We start from the raw sequence: 18,829 nt of genomic DNA on the forward strand, positions 1-18,829 counted from the left end.
AACCAAGAAATGAATTCACTGGAATTTACTTTCTAAGCACAATTGTGGAAAATTGAGTTCTGTTTTCAAAAGTGAGCATCCCTGCCACTTCCATGTTAAAGGGACATGATTCAGATAGAGAATACCATTTTAAACAACATTCCAATTTACTTCTGTTATCTCATTTGCTTAATTCTTTAGGTATCCTTTGTTGAAAAAATAGCAATGCACATGGGTGAGCCAATCACATGAAGCATCTATGTACAGCCATGAATCAGCAGCTACTGAGCCTATTTAGATATGCTTTTCAACAAAGGATATCTAGAGAATGACACACATATGACAATAGAAGTAAATTGGAGAGTTGTTTAAAATTGCATGCTCTTTCGAAATCAGGAAAGGGTTTTATGTCCCTTTTAAGTATTTAAACTGTGTGCATAATTATCTTTTTTAATTAATTAATTAATTAATTAATTAATGCCAGAAGTTTGTGAATTGACCTCTCAAAGTCTCAGTACCATTCAAGACTGCATAGTTTTGCCAAAGTGGGTGTAGCTCAGTCAGAACTGTGTTACTAAGTAAACCAAATATGTAGTCGAAACCAAACTGAAGTGCCTGTATCTCTCTATCTCTGTATCTGTGTGTTGCTCCAGGGAATTGACAAAACACACCTCTGCAGCTTAACACTAAGATTAGAAATGTCATGGCCATGTGATTACATGGTATTGCCTGACCAGAAGCGTCAAAGAAAATACCATTCTCAGATGCAAAGTTTACATAAATATTCCCTAGTAAAATTCATGAACTGTTATACACTGCATTATTACAAGAATGTTCAGTCGAAATAAAACTTTCATGATTCAGAACACAATTTAAAAATGTGTGTTTTTTTTTTTTAAATTCCAATGTCAAATTTGCTTTATTCTCTTGTTATCCTTTGTTGAGTAGTACATCTTGGCAGGTTCAGGAGAGTGTGTCTGTCTTTAGCATTATATGTCAGCATTATCTGCAACAATGTATAACATTGCTACAAACATTTTTGCAAAATCTTCGGCCATAGAGTGCTAAAGATATGTGCACACTCCTGAAGTACTACACGCCAATCTAGGTTTACTCTTTGTCAAAGGATAACAAGAGAAGAAAGACAGAAATTGCAAGGAATCTTAGCAAGAATATAATTTAAAAGGTGTATGTTCTAATCGCATGCAGGGAATACTCTGAGATATGTTGTCATTATAATCCTCGCAAGGTCAGGAGTGGGTTTTCTAGATGATCCTTGCAGGGGCTGCCCTGCCCTGGTGGAATTATTATAAAAAAAGTCCCTGCTACTGGCGAGATGTCTACTATAGAAATTAAGGGAGCTTGCTGGAAAGCGACACTTCGCTGTGTAGGGCGACGTGAGCAGGGGGCGCACTTTAAAAATGAAATCCTGCAGCCAATATAAATAGCATTACGCTGCTTTCTGCGGACAGCATCTTACAGTCCCCTATATTTTCGTGTGCATGTTACAAGTTTTTTGAGTGTTGAGATGAGATGCTACCTTTCAGTTTGCAAGAAAAAAAATGTAAGATTTGTAGTGCGAAGATCTTTACAGAGTTAGGCTGGGATTGGAGAGACCATTTCATATATGCCCATGGAATGCCCATGTTCAGCCCATTTTAGGTTAAAACAATGGGGCCTTTTTATGATGCTGCAAGTGGACATGATCCAATATAGCGGATCATGTCTGCTGCACATTGATAAATGATGACAGCATACGCTGTTGGCATTTATCATTGCACCAGCAGTTCTTGTGAAGTGCTGGTGCAATACCGCCCCCTGCAGACTGCAGGGGATGTCAATCAACCCGATCCTATTCGATCTGGTAGATTTCTGTCGATTTCTGTCCGCCGCCTCAGAGCAGGCGGACAGGTTATGGAGCAGCGGTCTTTAGACCGCTGCTTCATAACTTCTGTTTCCGGCGAGCCTGAAGGCTCCCAGAAACACGGGGCATCAAGCTCCATACAGAGCTTGATAAATATGCCCAATGATTATGCTTTGTATTTTGTACTTATAGATACACATTTCTGTGTGTCTTTTGTGCACCAAAAGTACTTTAATTATGTGTTACGCTGTGCATATTTTATATGATTTATTCCTGTGTAATTTACATACAAATTTTTATGTTTTTGATAAAATATGATTTTTGGTGAAGAATTTTTGTACGATTTTGTGTGAATAGTTGTTATAGGTTTTTTAAAATATGAATTTTACTGTACACTTTTTTTTTTTTTTTAATGCATGCATCTCTTCCCAATGATAAAATGCAGTATACCACCCCTTAGCGAGACACCCTGTTTTCAGCGTAAAAAGTGTTTGTAGATCATTCTACTAGGGAAATAGAAGTACAAGTGAGCGTTCATTAATAATCTCGCCAGCCCAGAGACCTTTCGATTATCGGGCCCTGTTTGTCCCATGAACATAACATGTTAGTGCCTTTCATTTGCTCTACACATTTCCTGCCCTTCTTTCTCATTTGATTTTCTCTTATACAAATCTGTCATCTATAAATATTTAAAAAAAAATGACCATGCTCAGTAAGGAGGGTGAGAGTAACTGGTGTAGATAAGGACACATTTGTATCTGTGTATGTATTGGAAGGGAATTTTTCAATCAGGCTCAAGCCTTAGGTCTGCAATACTTTTTTAAAGGACAGTAAAGTTTAAGTTTTTGAGTCTTTGATGAAGCGCCACTAGGGGGCGCGAAACGCATCAGACTATTCTATTTGTCCATGTCTGTCTGGGTCTTATTCTAACAATAAACCTTTGTGTTAACTTTGGACCTTTTGTGCAGCTGTTGCCTTTGTTCTTACAGTAAAGTTTACGTCTTAGACAGATCAATTAGTTAAAAAACAAAAAACTTTATAATTTTACATCTGTTATCAAATTTTCCTTATTTTCTTCGTATAACAACTTGGTATAACATGAAGCTCTATTTTATTTGCTCTGTGAGAAGGTCGCCATCAGCTACTGTGCACTACATGGTGAAAAAAAAGCAGAGTTCACACTTTGCTGTACTGTGATCTTGGACCTGATGAGCTGAAGCTCTCTGCTCTGGCGAGATTACCTATGAAGTTTTGTCTGTACTGCAAGGCCCCTTAGACGGTTTTATAAAGGTGCATTTTAGAGTTATCTGTAAAATATGTGTTAAGAATAGATCTCAGCTGTCCTCAATAATAATAATAGTGGATGACCAGCATGGAATTTTCCGAGGAAACAGTCAGTGGGATAGTTATCAGACTTCACCTTATGGGTTTACAGCTCTTGTGTTATATGCCAACATCAGGCCTCAGTTCAGACTATGTTGCCTACATTTCCCTCCAGTATCACACCACTGATCAGACCCCAATTGCCTCTAACCAATAAAATAAAAGCTTTGACTCAGAAGCCAATGTCCTCTGTACGCCCACATATCTCTGCAATGACCCAAGTCTATCTAGCCTCTATCAGTAATATGCTCACATCAAACTTCACAGGAGACACCCTATTTTAGATATATTTTAATGGATAGCCTGTTAAAATACAAGAGCTTCCTGTTAAATACTTGAGTTTTGGCATTAGCATTTTAATCGAAGTGTGAACAAACTCTAAGAGCTGCATGAGTGGTGGGTGAATGTAAACTGTGAGAGTGTAGGCTATATGTATCATGCTATGATATTTACTATCAAACTTTCAGTATCAAAGTGGCACTTAACAAAAAATATCAATGGATTTCAACTGACTGTCTGTATAAGACCAGGGAGTGCTCACTAGTTTAGTAAGTTGTACAAAGAAAGAGACAGAATCCTTTCTGGCAGCTAGGGGGGTAACACTCTTATCTGCTTACAGAGCTCTGTGCTATCTACTTCCTACACAAGTCTTTGGAGCAAGGCAAGGGGTGCGTACATTCTGCCTAGTTATCCTTGCCCAGCTGTCAGTGAAACTCTATTATTCTCTCCAATGGGCTACTACTGCCCCCCCCCCCCCCCACACACATTTTGAGGATCTTCTCTGACATACAAAGCCCTCAACTGCACTGCTCCCCCCTACATCTCAGACCTTGTCTCCAGATACTCTCCCTCCCATCCCCTTCACTCTGCTCAGGACCTCCTCCTCTCTTGTTATCTCCTCACATTCCTGTATACAGGACTTCTCCAGACTGGCTCCTATCTTGTGGAATTCTCTGCCTTGCTCAACAAGACTCTTCCCATGTTTTGAAATCTTCAAGCGCTTCCTAAAGACTCTACTGTTCAGGGATGCATACAACATATACTAACATTTCCTAATCCCAGTTGCTCTCTTCCATTGCTATCCCATTGAACCCCTTTAGCATTTAAGCCTAAGAGCCCAACTATTTGCAGGTCACCTTCATAAGAGCTGACTTCAACAATGTAACTCTCAGCAGGGCCCTCTACCCATTTGATCCCTATAAATGTTACCTTGTACACCGCCTATGTTTATAACGCTGCAGAATCTGTTGGCGCTCCACTAATAAATGATAATAATAATTATAGAACAAGAATGCTGGCTGCATTGTATAATTAGTTTTGCTATGCTCTCCCTTGGTTGTTTTGCACTATATAGAGCTTGTCCTTAGGGAGTATTAAATTCAAGTATATGGCAGTGTTTTTCATCTCCAGTCCTCAGAGCACACTAGCGGGCCAGATTTTTAATAATATCTGAGCTAGAGTGAAGGTGAAATCATCAGCTGATCAGTACCCATGGTTACTAACCTGCTCACATCCATCAGATGATTATTTCACCTGTGATCTAATTCAGAAATCATAATAATCTGGCCCTTTGGTGTGCCCTGAGGATTGGTGTTAAAATCACTGGTCTATGGGTAGCAGAATCCTAAGGTCACAGTAGGGTAGTGAATTATTTTAGTTGGCAACTTAATGTTGACTTAATAAAAACCCAGCCTCCCACCCAGAGCACATTGGTGCATCTGCATCCAATGACAGACCTATATGTTAAAAGACCTTGACTTTATAGTTTTAGAATTTGGTTCATTGGCCACATTATTAGGTTTGTTGAGTATGTGATGCACATGGTTAACATTACAACAGCATCATTTTTAGCGAACATTAAGGACATGTGTTCTATTAGTGGCATATTTATAGAAGGTTGCCTAAGTGCAAGCTAAATATAAACAGACTGGGCACAAGTTAAAGGGACAGTCTAGTCAAAATTAAACTTTCATGATTCAGATAGGGCATGCAATTTTAAACAACTTTCAAATTTACTTTTATCATCAAATTGACTTTGTTCTCTTGGGATTCTTTGTTTAAAGCTAAACCTAGGTAGGCTCATATGCTAATTTCTAAGCCCTTGCAGGCCATCTTTTTATCTCTGTGCATTTTGACAGTTTTTCACAGCTTGACAGTGCTAGTTCATGTGTTCCATATGGATAACATTGTGCTCACTCCCGAGGAGTTATTTATAAGTCAGCACTCATTGGCTAAAATGCAAGTCTCTCAAAAGCACTGAGATAAGGGGGACTTCTGCAGAAGCTTAGATACAAGGTAATCACAGAGGTAAAAGGTACCAGTTTTGGTTATGCAAAACTGGGGAATGGGTAATAAAGGGATTATCTTTTTTAACAATAACAATTCTGGAGAAGACTGTCCCTTTAAGTATATATTCAAATACATACAGTATTTCAGATCTCACGTATCCTCCTTATTCCAGCTATTCTGTCTTAGACACCACAAGGTTGGGTAAGTAGCAGTAGGTATCTGAAACCTGTAAACCGAGAACCTCCACAGAAGAACCCTTCTAAGGTAAGGGCTAAGCAGTAAGCATTGCAAAGCTTAGATGTCCATCCTTGTGCTGATGAGACTTATATGATTTGGCCCCACTAAAAGCCTCTAAGAATATCCTTGCTTAGGCACCAGTGAAATTCACACACACTAGCATGTAGACTGCCAGTATGCATCATGATTGTCTGAATTCTCCTGCAGACAGACTGAATGTGCCCACTGGGCAGTTTTTGTTGTGAACAAAAGTAAAACATTTCTACTGTGGACTGCAAAGTTGCATCACTTTACCAGCCATGTAAGTTTCATTCAAACCACAGATACCTCTTAGACATTTGCCTAATGACCTGATGACACATTTGTCTCTTGCTTTAAATAATGTACAGGTACATCTTATTATGTGTAGACACTATTGCAGAAATGGCAAAAGTCGACTTTGAAGATATGTTAAATATGTTTACAAACAAAAAATGTCATTCTACTGGGTAAAATGGGACTGTAGTTATCTGCATCTGAAAAGTGCTTAGATTTAGTTTACCTAAATAGAATAGTTACACAGGTCTTAATTGAAATTCTAACAGCTAGTAATATTATTTATATTAATGCAGGGATGTAAATTTCAATTTGACTGGAAAGTGCAGTGGATAAATAAATAAAGAACTTGCACACTAAAATCATTTCTTTAAACAATAATCCCCCGCCCCCAAAATACAAAACTTTACTCAATTTAGTATATGCAACATAACATATTTTATTAATATTTTTTTTTCTCTAGTAACGTTCTAAATGAGATCATTATCTCTGTATTAGTGTAAAAATACTCCATGTTAAAAAAATATATACTGTATGTTATTTACCTCAAGATTTATTTCAATTCAGTATTCTGTAGTGGTTTGTTTAACATTGTATTTAAGTTAACAATCCATCTCAGTATCTGAAGATAGCCGGATGCAATGAAATATGTTTTTTTTTAAAAAATGCATCTCATAATTATATGGAACTAGAAACATTAAGGTTATGTTGCACATGAGACATGAATAGGGGTTTCTATATGTAGCAAAAAGAGATCAAGTATGCACTTGATTTTGATGGTGACTTTTTAACTTCCATTACTGCTTTATACTACATGAACTATATTATATCATGTAGAAATACATTGGTGCTAGGATTTGCTTCATTACATTTTTATTAGCTGTATGCCCAATTCTTTATTATGGTGTACCCATGTATTTGTATTAAGTTTTTATGCAACATCATCTTAGCTTTTACTATTATGACTATATATGCTGACTCTAAGCTTATTTTTGTTAGATCACTTACTTATGCTATATTAGTGTATATTTTGTTTGTATTGTTGTTTAGAAGTCCCTTAAAGGGACAGTCTACTCCAAAACTTTTTGGACTAAATTACAAGGGGAATACTAATTTATCGTGCGCTTGCAAACGGGTGCACAAAAAAATAACCATCGATTACAAGTGGCTGGTTATTGCTACCGCAAGCTCGCGGTAGCATTTAGCACTCAGAAAATTAAAGGGACACTAAATACTTTAGATAGAAAGTTGCTTAGAATTGCATGCTCTAATTTACTCCTATTATCATTTTTTCTTCGTTCTCCTGCTATCTTTATTTAAAAAGCAGGAATGTGATGCATAGGAGCTGGCCCATTTTTTGTTGAGAACCTGGGTTATGCTTGCTTATTGGTGGGTAAATATCAGCCTCCAATAAGCAAGTGCTATCCATGGTGCTGAACCTAAAATGGGCTGGCTGCTAAGATTTCCATTCATGGTTTTCAAATAAAGATAGCAAGAGAACGAAGAAAAATTGATAATTGGAATAAATTAGAAAGTTGCTTAAAATTACATGCTCTATCTGAATCATGAAAGAAAAAAAAATTGGGTTCAGTGTCCCTTTAACCAAAGATCAGATCTCTGGTTAATTTTCTAAGGCCTAGATTTGGAGTTTGGCGGTAGCCGTGAAAACCAGCTTTAGAGGCTCCTAACGCTAGTTTTAGGCTAACTCCGGTATTTGGAGTCACTCAAAAAAGGGTCTAACGCTCACTTTTCAGCCGCGACTTTTCCATACCGCAGATCCCCTTACGTCATTTGCGTATCCTATCTTTTCAATGGGATCTTTCTAACTCCAGTATTTAGAGTCGTGTCTGAAGTGAGCGTTAGAAATCTAACGACAAAACTCCAGCCGCAGAAAAAAGTCAGTAGTTAAGAGCTTTTTGGGCTAACGCCGGTTCATAAAGCTCTTAACTACTGTACTCTAAAGTACACTAAAACCCATAAACTACTTTTTAACCCCTAATCTGCCGACCGCCACCTACGTTATACTTATGTACCCCTAATCTGCTGCCCCTAACACCGCCAACCCCTGTATTATATTTATTAACCCCTAATCTGCCCCCCACAACGTCGCCGCCAGCTACCTACAATAATTAACCCCTAATCTGCCGACCGCAAAGCGCCACTACTTAAGTTATCCTTATGTACCCCTAATCTGCTGCCCCTAACACCGCCGACCCCTATATTATATTTATTAACCCCTAATCAGCCGCCCACAACGTCGCCGACACCTGCCTACACTTAGTAACCCCTAATCTGCCGAGCGGACCGCACCGCTACTATAATAAAGTTATTAACCCCTAATCCGCCTCACTAACCCTATAATAAATAGTATTAACCCCTAATCTGCCCTCCCTAACATCGCCGACACCTAACTTCAATTATTAACCCCTAATCTGCCGACCGGAGCTCACCGCTATTCTAATAAATGTATTAACCCCTAAAGCTAAATCTAACCCTAACACTAACACCCCCCTAAGTTAAATATAATTTTAATCTAACGAAATTAATTAACTCTTATTAAATAAATTATTCCTATTTAAAGATAAATACTTACCTGTAAAATAAATCCTAATATAGCTACAATATAAATTATAATTACATTGTAGCTATTTTAGGATTAATATTTATTTTACAGGCAACTTTGTAATTATTTTAACCAGGTACAATAGCTATTAAATAGTTAAGAACTATTTAATAGCTACCTAGTTAAAATAATTACAAAATTACCGGTGGCTGAAGAGGTCCAGAAGAGGCTCCAAAGTCTTCATCCTATCCGGGAAGAAGAGGCGATCCGGACCGGCAACCATCTTGATCCAAGCGGCATCTTCTATCTTCATCCGATGACGACCGGCTCCATCCTGAAGACCTCCACTGCGGACCCATCTTCTTCTGGCGACGTCCAACTGAAGAATGACGGTTCCTTTAAGGGACGTCATCCAAGATGGCGTCCCTCGAATTCCGATTGGCTGATAGGATTCTATCAGCTAATCGGAATTAAGGTAGGAATATTCTGATTGGCTGATGGAATCAGCCAATCAGAATCAAGTTCAATCCGATTGGCTGATCCAATCAGATTGAGCTCGCATTCTATTGGCTGTTCCGATCAGCCAATAGAATGCAAGCTCAATCTGATTGGCTGATTGGATCAGCCAATCGGATTGAACTTGATTCTGATTGGCTGATTCCATCAGCCAATCAGAATATTCCTACCTTAATTCCGATTGGCTGATAGAATCCTATTAGCCAATCGGAATTCGAGGGACGCCATCTTGGATGACGTCCCTTAAAGGAACCGTCATTCTTCAGTTGGACGTCGCCGAAAGAAGATGGGTCCGCGGTGGAGGTCTTCAGGATGGAGCTGGTCGTCATCGGATGAAGATAGAAGATGCCGCTTGGATCAAGATAGTTGCCGGTCCGGATCGCCTCTTCTTCCCGGATAGGATGAAGACTTTGGAGCCTCTTCTGGACCTCTTCAGCCACCGGATGATGGATCGCCAGCCCCCGCTTGGGTTGGATGAAGATTTTGGAGCCAGGACGGATCAGTGATACCTGGTGAGGTGAAGACAAGGTAGGATGATCTTCAGGGGCTTAGTGTTAGGTTTATTTAAGGGGGGTTTGGGTTAGATTAGGGGTATGTGGGTGGTGGGTTGTAATGTTGGGGGGGGGTATTGTATGTTTTTTTTTACAGGCAAAAGAGCTGAACTTCTTGGGGCATGCCCCGCAAAGGGCCCTGTTCAGGGCTGGTAAGGTAAAAGAGCTTTGAACTTAATTTAGAATAGGGTAGGGCATTTTTTATTTTGGGGGTCTTTGTTATTTTATTAGGGGGCTTAGAGTAGGTGTAATTAGTTTAAAATTGTTGTAATATTTTTCTTATGTTTGTAAATATTTTTTTATTTTTTGTAACTTAGTTCTTTTTTATTTTTTGTACTTTAGTTAGTTTATTTCATTGTAGTTATTTGTAGATATTGTATTTAATTAATGTATTGATAGTGTAGTGTTAGGTTTAATTGTAGGTAATTATAGGTATTTTATTTAATTAATTTAATGATAGTATAGTGTTAGGTTTAATTGTAACTTAGGTTAGGATTTATTTTACAGGTAATTTTGTAATTATTTTAACTAGGTAGCTATTAAATAGTTCGTAACTATTTAATAGCTATTGTACCTGGTTAAAATAATTACAAAGTTGCCTGTAAAATAAATATTAATCCTAAAATAGCTACAATGTAATTATAATTTATATTGTAGCTATATTAGGATTTATTTTACAGGTAAGTATTTATCTTTAAATAGGAATAATTTATTTAATAAGAGTTAATTAATTTCGTTAGATTAAAATTATATTTAATTTAGGGGGGTGTTAGTGTTAGGGTTAGACTTAGCTTTAGGGGTTAATACATTTATTAGAATAGCGGTGAGCTCCGGTCGGCAGATTGGGGGTTAATAATTGAAGTTAGGTGTCGGCAATGTTAGGGAGGGCAGATTAGGGGTTAATACTATTTATTATAGGGTTAGTGAGGCGGATTAGGGGTTAATAAGTGTAGGCAGGTGGGGGCGACGTTGTGGGCGGCAGATTAGGGGTTAATAAATATAATATAGGGGTCGGCGGTGTTAGGGGCAGCAGATTAGGGGTACATAAGGATAATGTAAGTAGCAGCGGTTTACGGAGCGGCAGATTAGGGGTTAAAAATAATATGCAGGGGTCAGCGATAGCGGGTGCGGCAGATTAGGGGTTAATAAGTGTAAGGTTAGGGGTGTTTAGACTCGGGGTACATGTTAGAGTGTTAGGTGCAGACGTAGGAAGTGTTTCCCCATAGCAAACAATGGGGCTGCGTTAGGAGCTGAACGCGGCTTTTTTGCAGGTGTTAGGTTTTTTTTCAGCTCAAACAGCCCCATTGTTTCCTATGGGGGAATCGTGCACGAGCAACTCTGGTATCGAGAGTTGAAGTTGCGTTAAAAATGCTCTACGCTCCTTTTTTGGAGCCTAACGCAGCGATTCTGTGGACTCTCAATACCAGAGTTATTTTTATGGTGCGGCCAGAAAAAAGCCGGCGTTAGCTACGCGGGTCCTTACCGACAAAACTCTAAATCTAGCCGCTAATGTGCCTAAATTAGCCCCAAATTTCAGTGTATTTATCATTATTAAAAAAAATAAAAATGGTAGCATCTTTATTTTTTAATAAAGTAACTGCAAAAAGCAGTTATAAGGGGCTAAAAGTGGCGACTGAATGGTGTTAGAAAAAAAAGGCACTGAAAAGTGTTTTTACATAGCGTTCCATGGGAACTGTGTGTTCCCTGTAAATATATATTTTATATATGCTTTTATATATATATGTATGTATGTGTTAATATTTATTTAAATTTGCTGCACAACTTACCTCTTTTGCTGCGCTAGTTCTCCTGCCATGTCTCACGGCATGAGAACGAGGCTCCTATTGGAGCCTATGGAAGCGTGCTCTCATGAGCGCAATGCTTCTGTACAATGCGAACGTGAGGTCTCGTTTCGTATTGCACCTCACTTGTAATACCAGCGCATATTAGCGTGTGCTGGTATTACTAAGTTGAGTGCAAATATTGCTTTCGCATAATCGATATTTTGCGCTCAACTTGTAATCTAGGACTTTATTGTTTAAAAAGATAGATAACGTGTTTACCACCCATTCCACAGCTTTGCTAACCAATATTGTTATGTTAATATACTTTATAACGTCTAAATAACTTCTAAAACTCTAAATCTCTGCCTGTTTTTGAGCCCCTGCAGGCCGCCTTTATCTCAGTCAATTTTATAAGCTTTTCACAGCAAGATAGAAATAGTTAATGTGTACCATATAGATAACTCTGTGCTCACTTCTGTGGAGTTACAAATGAGACCACACTGATTGGGTTAAATGCAAGCCATAAACAGCTCTAAGATAAGGGGCCTTCTGCAGAGGCTTAAATACAAGGTAATCACAGAGGTAAAAAGTATATTAATATAACAGTGTTGGTTATGCAAAACTGAGGGATGGGTAATAAAGGGATTATCTATCTTTTTAAACAATCACAATTTTGGGAGTAGACTATCCCTTTAAGTGGTATTGTACTGTTTGGGGGTGAGCTTATTCTTTAAAGGGACATAATACCTATTATGCTAAATAACTTTTAAAGTGTATTAATGTAAACAAAAAAAGCTGACTAGAAAATATCATCTGAACATCTCTATGGAAAAAAGAAAGTTATTTTACCTCAAAATTTCCTTATCAGTGCTGATGTCACAACCCTTTGCTTTACTATGATCTCATGAGATTTCACTGAATCTTACAATATTTAATAGTACATTTATTCAAACGGAGAAGGAAAATAACTTAACTGTACCTACCTGCACATGCCAAATGCAAGCTCTCTTGCAAGATCCGGGAGTAGCATACTGATTGGCTGTTTAAAATCCCTTCACAATGGTATGTGGCTACTGAGGAAACTGAGGTAAAATAACTTACTTTTTTTACGTAGGTGATATTTTCTAGTTAGCTTTTTATAGCTATGCTGCATTACTGTCAATGGGTATCATGTACATTTAAATGTCAACTTTTTGTGTATACAAGGTTTGTCTGAGGTAGTGCCTAATACCCCAAAACTCCACAAGAATACATTCTATACACTGTATAAGACCAGGGAGTGCTGCGTTTTGCTTTATATATCAATGAGGTTCCAAACTGGTTAAACCAATTGCTTTGTATTACCAGAGTTAGGGAAACTGCACCTTAAATGGACATTCTCTTGCATAAATGACTTTTTTTAAAAGCAAAGTCACTTGTGCAAATATTTGATCAACATATTACCACAAGATTTGTGTTTGTTCTGTTGTGCACAGATATAAAAGAATAGATTGTTCCCTTTCAATATTGCAATGTTACTATCAATTTTATGTTGTGGTTTTAAGTATGTCTGTTTCAGTATACATGGTATTTTTCTGCTAAAAAATTAGTTGTAAAAAGTATTTGCATCATATTAGATGGTGAAAATTAAGAGCAAGAAAATTTCTAATTTCTTTTTTTCCCCGAGCCATTACTATTAGGAATTCATCTCCTAGCCACTAGGATAAGGCAAAAATATCCAATACTTCACAAGTTTTTAATCCCTCTCACCTCTCTGAGATGCCAGTCTTAATCTTTGCCTCCACAGGAGTGGGTAAAGAATTGAGGTGCTCAAGGTTTTCTTTGGAAAAAGGGTTTATTAACCTATTATTCCCCATTGGATTGCGATATAGGAAGAGAGGTGGTATAGTGGAGTACTAAAGCTCAATAATGTAATTGTCCTGCAGGAGTTATTGTATACAGCATGCCAATAATATAATTCTCCTGCTGGAGTTGTTGTTTATGGCCTGCCACAGGTGTGGTGGGGACTGGTCTACACAACATTAAAGAAATAAAGGACATGGAGGGATGGGAAGCTACACTACTGAAAAAAAAGATGGGGTGGGGGTCCCTAACCAATGATCACTTGGTGGTGGGGGACACTACACTACAGAAAAATAAAAAATAAAATATATATATGTATATTAAGGTATTTTATAGGTACTGGCAGGCAGATGCCAGTACCAGGGGCGAAATTACAGGGGGTGCAGAGGTTGCAACTGTGACTCGGCCCCTGAGGGGTGGGGGCCCAGCTTAAAATATTTTTCCCCCCCCAATAAAAAACGTTCACCTGCAGTGATATCATGTGAGTGTGACATAATGCTTCACTAGTGTCTCTGAGTACAGGGGTTAGTGTTTCTGTTTTACCCATTGGTGTGTGTGTGTGTGTGTGTATTTATGCATGTGTGTGTATGCGTGTGTGTTTATGCATGTATGTGTGTGGGTGTTTGTGGAACCAGCAAATTACAGACCTTGTTACTACAGCATGGGGGGGGGGGGGCGGGGGGTAAACAGTGTCACTATACAGTACCACTATATACAGTATGGGGGGACTGGACCATGTCACAGACTACTGTGGTCACTTTATGAAGTACTGGGGCGGGTAGGGTCAGGCCAGTTATCTCAATGGCAGATTACAGACTGTGTCACTAACTCACTATATACAGTACTGGTGGGTTAAACAGTGTCACTATATACTGTTACTACATGTCACTAAAGAATGTCACTACATTCTGTTAAATGTTAAAAAAAGATATGTATAAAATTCACCTTTTTTGGGGGGGGGGGGACTTCTTAGATTCTTGCACTTGGGCCCTGTGGTTTCTAGTTACGCCTCTGGCCAGTACCTAAAATGGCGGACACTAGTTAGAGGGGGAGGATTCGAGAGCTGTTTGGGAGGGATCACGTAGATTGGAGGGTAAGAGGGGATCCTACACTGTAGATCCCGTGTTTTGACCGCTTAATAAAAAAATAACCAAAAAAAAAACAAGGCTCAATTTCTGTTTAAATTGAGTGAAAGCAAAAATGCAAAAAATTATCCGGTATTTTGGGCAAGTTCTTCTCTGAAAGTCCCAGTAGTGAAGGGGTTAAACAATGTCACTGTTTCATTTGCAATTTTTTATTCAGCAGAGTGTTTATTTGCCTTTTCTTGTTAGATTCCTTACTTTGTTTTGTGATAGGATAAGGTATTTTCTAAAAAATATTTTGAAGAACACATTGTAGATTTCTCCTTTGCTCTGTTTTTTTAATTTTTTTAAAAAACATTTTAAAAATTGTTAGTATGTTCATGTTATTCATCCATGCATGAGTTAGAAGACCACAGTTATTACTTTAGCTTCCTGGTTAAAGTAATCTTTAAAGGGACAGTCTAGTCAAAATTAAACTTTTATGATTCCAATAGAACATGCATTTTTAAATAGCTTTCTAATTTACTTTTATCATCAAATTTTCTTTGTCTCTTGGTATTCTTTGTTGAAAGCAAAACCTAGGTAGGCTCATATGCTAATTTCTAAGTCCTTGAAGGCCGCCTCTTATCTCAGTACATTGTCACAGCTAGACAGCACTAGTTAATGTGTGCCATTATAGATAACATTTGTGCTCTCTCCCATAGTTATTTATGAGTCAGCACTGATTGGCTATAATGCAAGGCTGTCAAAAGAACTGAGATAAGGGGGTATTCTGCAGAGGCTTAGATACAAGTTAGTCACAGAGGTAAAAAGTATATTAATATAACAGTATTGGTTATACAAAACTGGGGAATGGGTAATAAGGGATTATCTATCTTTTTATACCATCACAATTTTGTAACAGACTGTCGCTTTAAGTGAGTTTGTACAGTTTGGGGATGAGCTTATTCTTTATAGGGACATAATACTATTATGCTAAATTACTTGAAAGTGTATTAATGTAACTGTGTTGGTTATGCAAAGATTAGGAATAAGTAATAAAGGGATGATCTATCTTTTTAAAAAATAAACATTTTCAAGTAGACTGTCCCTTTAATCTTTTTCTTCCTACAGCTTGGGTATTACTTCCCAGGAGTAAAGGTTTGTGGGCTCTCACTACCTTATGAAAGAAAATAACATTTATGCTTACCTGGTAAATTAATTTCTTTCATGATGGTGAGAGTCCACAAGACTCGCCCTGGCGGCACCTTAAGTATGCACCTCATTTACCTTGCTTTGTCTTTTAGCACTTCTCTATTGTTCTCCTTTTTGCTATATGTTAATCTGGAATATCAGAGAGGTTAGAGGGATTAAAAACATGTGAAGTATTGGGTATCTTTTCTTTGCCTCCTATTGGCAAGGAGTTGAATTCCTAGGAGTAATGGCTTGTGGACTCTCACCACCACTGTGAAAGAAGATAATTTATCAGGTAAGCATAAATGTTATTTTCTTTCATAAGGTAGTGAGAGCCCACAAACCTTTACTCCTGGGAAGCATCATTTGTTTTTGTTTTTGTTTTTTTAAACCTCATAACTAATTTTACTTATACTCTCATTGTAGGCTGTTTGCAGCAAGTGGGGAAAAACATCCTAGCATCTACTCAACTTGAAGGGTAAAGGACTCTATCATGGCAGAAAGTGCCACTGGAAAGACCAGCAGTGGTAACTGGTGGAAGTCACTAACAGTTCGTAAAAAGCCCAAAGAGGTTTCAGTATATAGTGCTTCAGTTTCTGCTGATGCCACAGAGGACAGGACATACACTGGAACATGGACAGTTGGTAGTGGAGCTCTGAGTTCATCAACTGGATCAAGAGAAAATCAGCACCCTAACTATATATCTATTGAAGGTACAGACAGTGATCCTAAATCAGACAAGATGTTCAGTGAGAAGACAGGTCGCAGAAATCTTAAGATCTCCCGATCTGGACGATTTAAGGAGAAAAGGAAGGTTCGTGCCAGTTTACCTGAAAGCCCAAAGTTCTTTGAGGAGAACCCTTCTAATGAAAATGATGAGAGACAATGAGCTTTTAAAATAGCCTGCAATGGGGTGTGTATCAAGAAACAACCATGAGCATCCATGACCAAGGGCTTTGATTGGGTAAATCTCTTCCAATGGTTCCATGAAGTCCGCAAAGTAGGAACATGCGTGTTGATGGCAAAACCTTATTTTTTTTATATCCTTTACATATAACATATTTGGGATACCATACTAGTGAACCAGATCCAAGTGCCTTATAAATCATTTGACATGTCGGGAGTCTGACACACCTTTCAATGACTGGAGGAAATAATTTAGTTAACACTGTAGTTTACACTGTAGGGATAATTAAGTGGATATTAAATGGATAAAGTATATTTTGACTTCTCAGATAATTCATCCCTCATCAAAATATGGATAACAAAAATGTGCTTTGTGGACTTAATAATGTACTTATTTAGCTTATTTCACACTGTTGTTTGAACCACTATGGTCAAATGTATCCATTAGGAGCTAAGTTGTGGAAAACAAAAATGACTAAGGAAAATAAAAAGACTGAACTAATATTTTTTTAACAGAAGACTACCACCTATGTTCATTAAGTGTGCTAATTCCTTGTTATGTAGCTGGGAATTAAGGCGTCCTATTTGATGAACACACACAATATAAATATTTGTATGTGTGTATGTGTATATATATGTATATATATATATATATATATATATATATATATATATATATATATACACATATATATTATTTTTTTCTAATTTGCTTAATGCACAATATAAAGTCTCGTCAATGAAGACTTTTTAATTGACAGGAAATGGACTGTCAATTTTCATTTTATCAATATATTGTGATTGATAAATTCTTTAAATATTTATTTCTTGAAATAAGTGAAGGAATAATTTTCCAGTTGATTTTTACATTTTAACAACGAGGAGAGAAACTGCTTGTGTTTTTTTTTCTTCGTTATGGTCATTGCTATTACAATTCAGTGCTTACCAGAATAATTTTGTTCTGATTCAGAACTTTATAAAGAATCACTCTTCTTTTAAATGCACTTTGAACTGGAATATGTTGATAGTTTTCTAGTTGTGTATTTAGGGAGGGACTGCTTTTGTATGTTGGGGGAAAAACAAAGTTTTGATCAAACATTTTGTAATTTGCATCAATGTATTGAGATAATGTGAACATTGTTGCAACTGTGTTAATCAATATTAAAATATTGAAAAGATATGTAAGAAATTATTCTCAAGGAAACATTATTATTACATTTAATTGATTGATCATTGCATTTCCTGTGTTCTGTAGTTTGTATGACATTGTTTTCTCTAACATGAGACTTTTAAGTCTTTTATATTTTGCCAAAAATATTAAAGGGATATGAAACCCAATTTTTTTTTCTTCTTTCACGATTCAGATAGAGCATGCAGTTTTAGGCAACTTCCTAATTTACTCCTATTATAATTTTTCTTTGTTCTCTTGGTATCTTTATATGAAAAGCAGGAATTTAAAACGTAGGCCCATTTTTGGTTCAGCACCTGAGTATCGCTTGCTGATTGGTGACTACGTGTAGCCACCAATCAGCAAGCGCTACCCAGCTGCTGTACCAAAAATGGGCCAGCTCCTAAGCTAGCATTCCTGCTTTTTCAAATAAAGATACCAATTGAACAAAAAAAAATTGACAATAGGAGTAAATTAGAGCATGCAACTTTAAGCAACTTTCTATCTGAATCATGAAAGAAAAAAATTGGGTTTCATATCCCTTTAAATAAAATAAACATTTAAAAAATCGTCAGCAAAATGTACACGGTTTTGCAATTTCAGAATAGCCCAGGTCTACAGCCTCTGAAAAGCATCTTTTTTTTATTTTTATATTGCTTCTGTGTTCACAAGGAAAAGTCTAATATATAAGGAGGGGGCAATATATCACATTAGCTAAACTCATTATACGCATGGAATTTATACTATATCTAACTAAATTAAACACATACATTTCCTTTGAACTTTCCAAGACGTTATAAACAGTTTGTTGAAACCTTACCTTACACTATAAAATATTAAGGGCCATTCATTACCCTCTGTTTCAGCCTCCTATTGTCATTGGGATGCATAACTACAGGGATGCCATAGGGAAACTATATCATATATGTATTCATAATAAGCACTCATTTCTTTTGCATGATGTACCGAGTCCACAAATTCATCCTTACTTGTGGGATATTATCCTTCCTAACAGGAAGTGGCAAAGAGAGCACCACAACAGAGCTGTCTATATAGCTCCCCCCTTAACTACACCCCCAAGTCATTCTCTTTGCCGGCTCTAAGCAGGAAGGGTAAAGTGAAAGAGGTGTTAAGCTGTTAGTTTAATTTTAACTACAATCAAGAGTTTGTTATTTTT

General features: G+C 37.3%; 1 protein-coding gene across 1 annotated transcript in view; it reads left to right on the top strand.

Annotated features, from left to right (window-relative positions):
* The window catches only part of PRR15 (proline rich 15), a 21,970-nt gene extending 4,297 nt beyond the window's left edge, over positions 1–17,673 (top strand). The window contains exon 2 of the mRNA XM_053713010.1: positions 16,005–17,673. Coding sequence (XP_053568985.1) covers positions 16,072–16,467 — 396 coding nt within the window. The 5' untranslated portion in view covers positions 16,005–16,071 and the 3' untranslated portion in view covers positions 16,468–17,673. The remainder of the gene's footprint in view (positions 1–16,004) is intronic.
* The last annotated feature ends 1,156 nt before the right edge of the window (positions 17,674–18,829 follow it).

Source organism: Bombina bombina, chromosome 5 (genome assembly GCF_027579735.1).
Source record: "Bombina bombina isolate aBomBom1 chromosome 5, aBomBom1.pri, whole genome shotgun sequence".
NCBI lineage: Eukaryota > Metazoa > Chordata > Amphibia > Anura > Bombinatoridae > Bombina > Bombina bombina.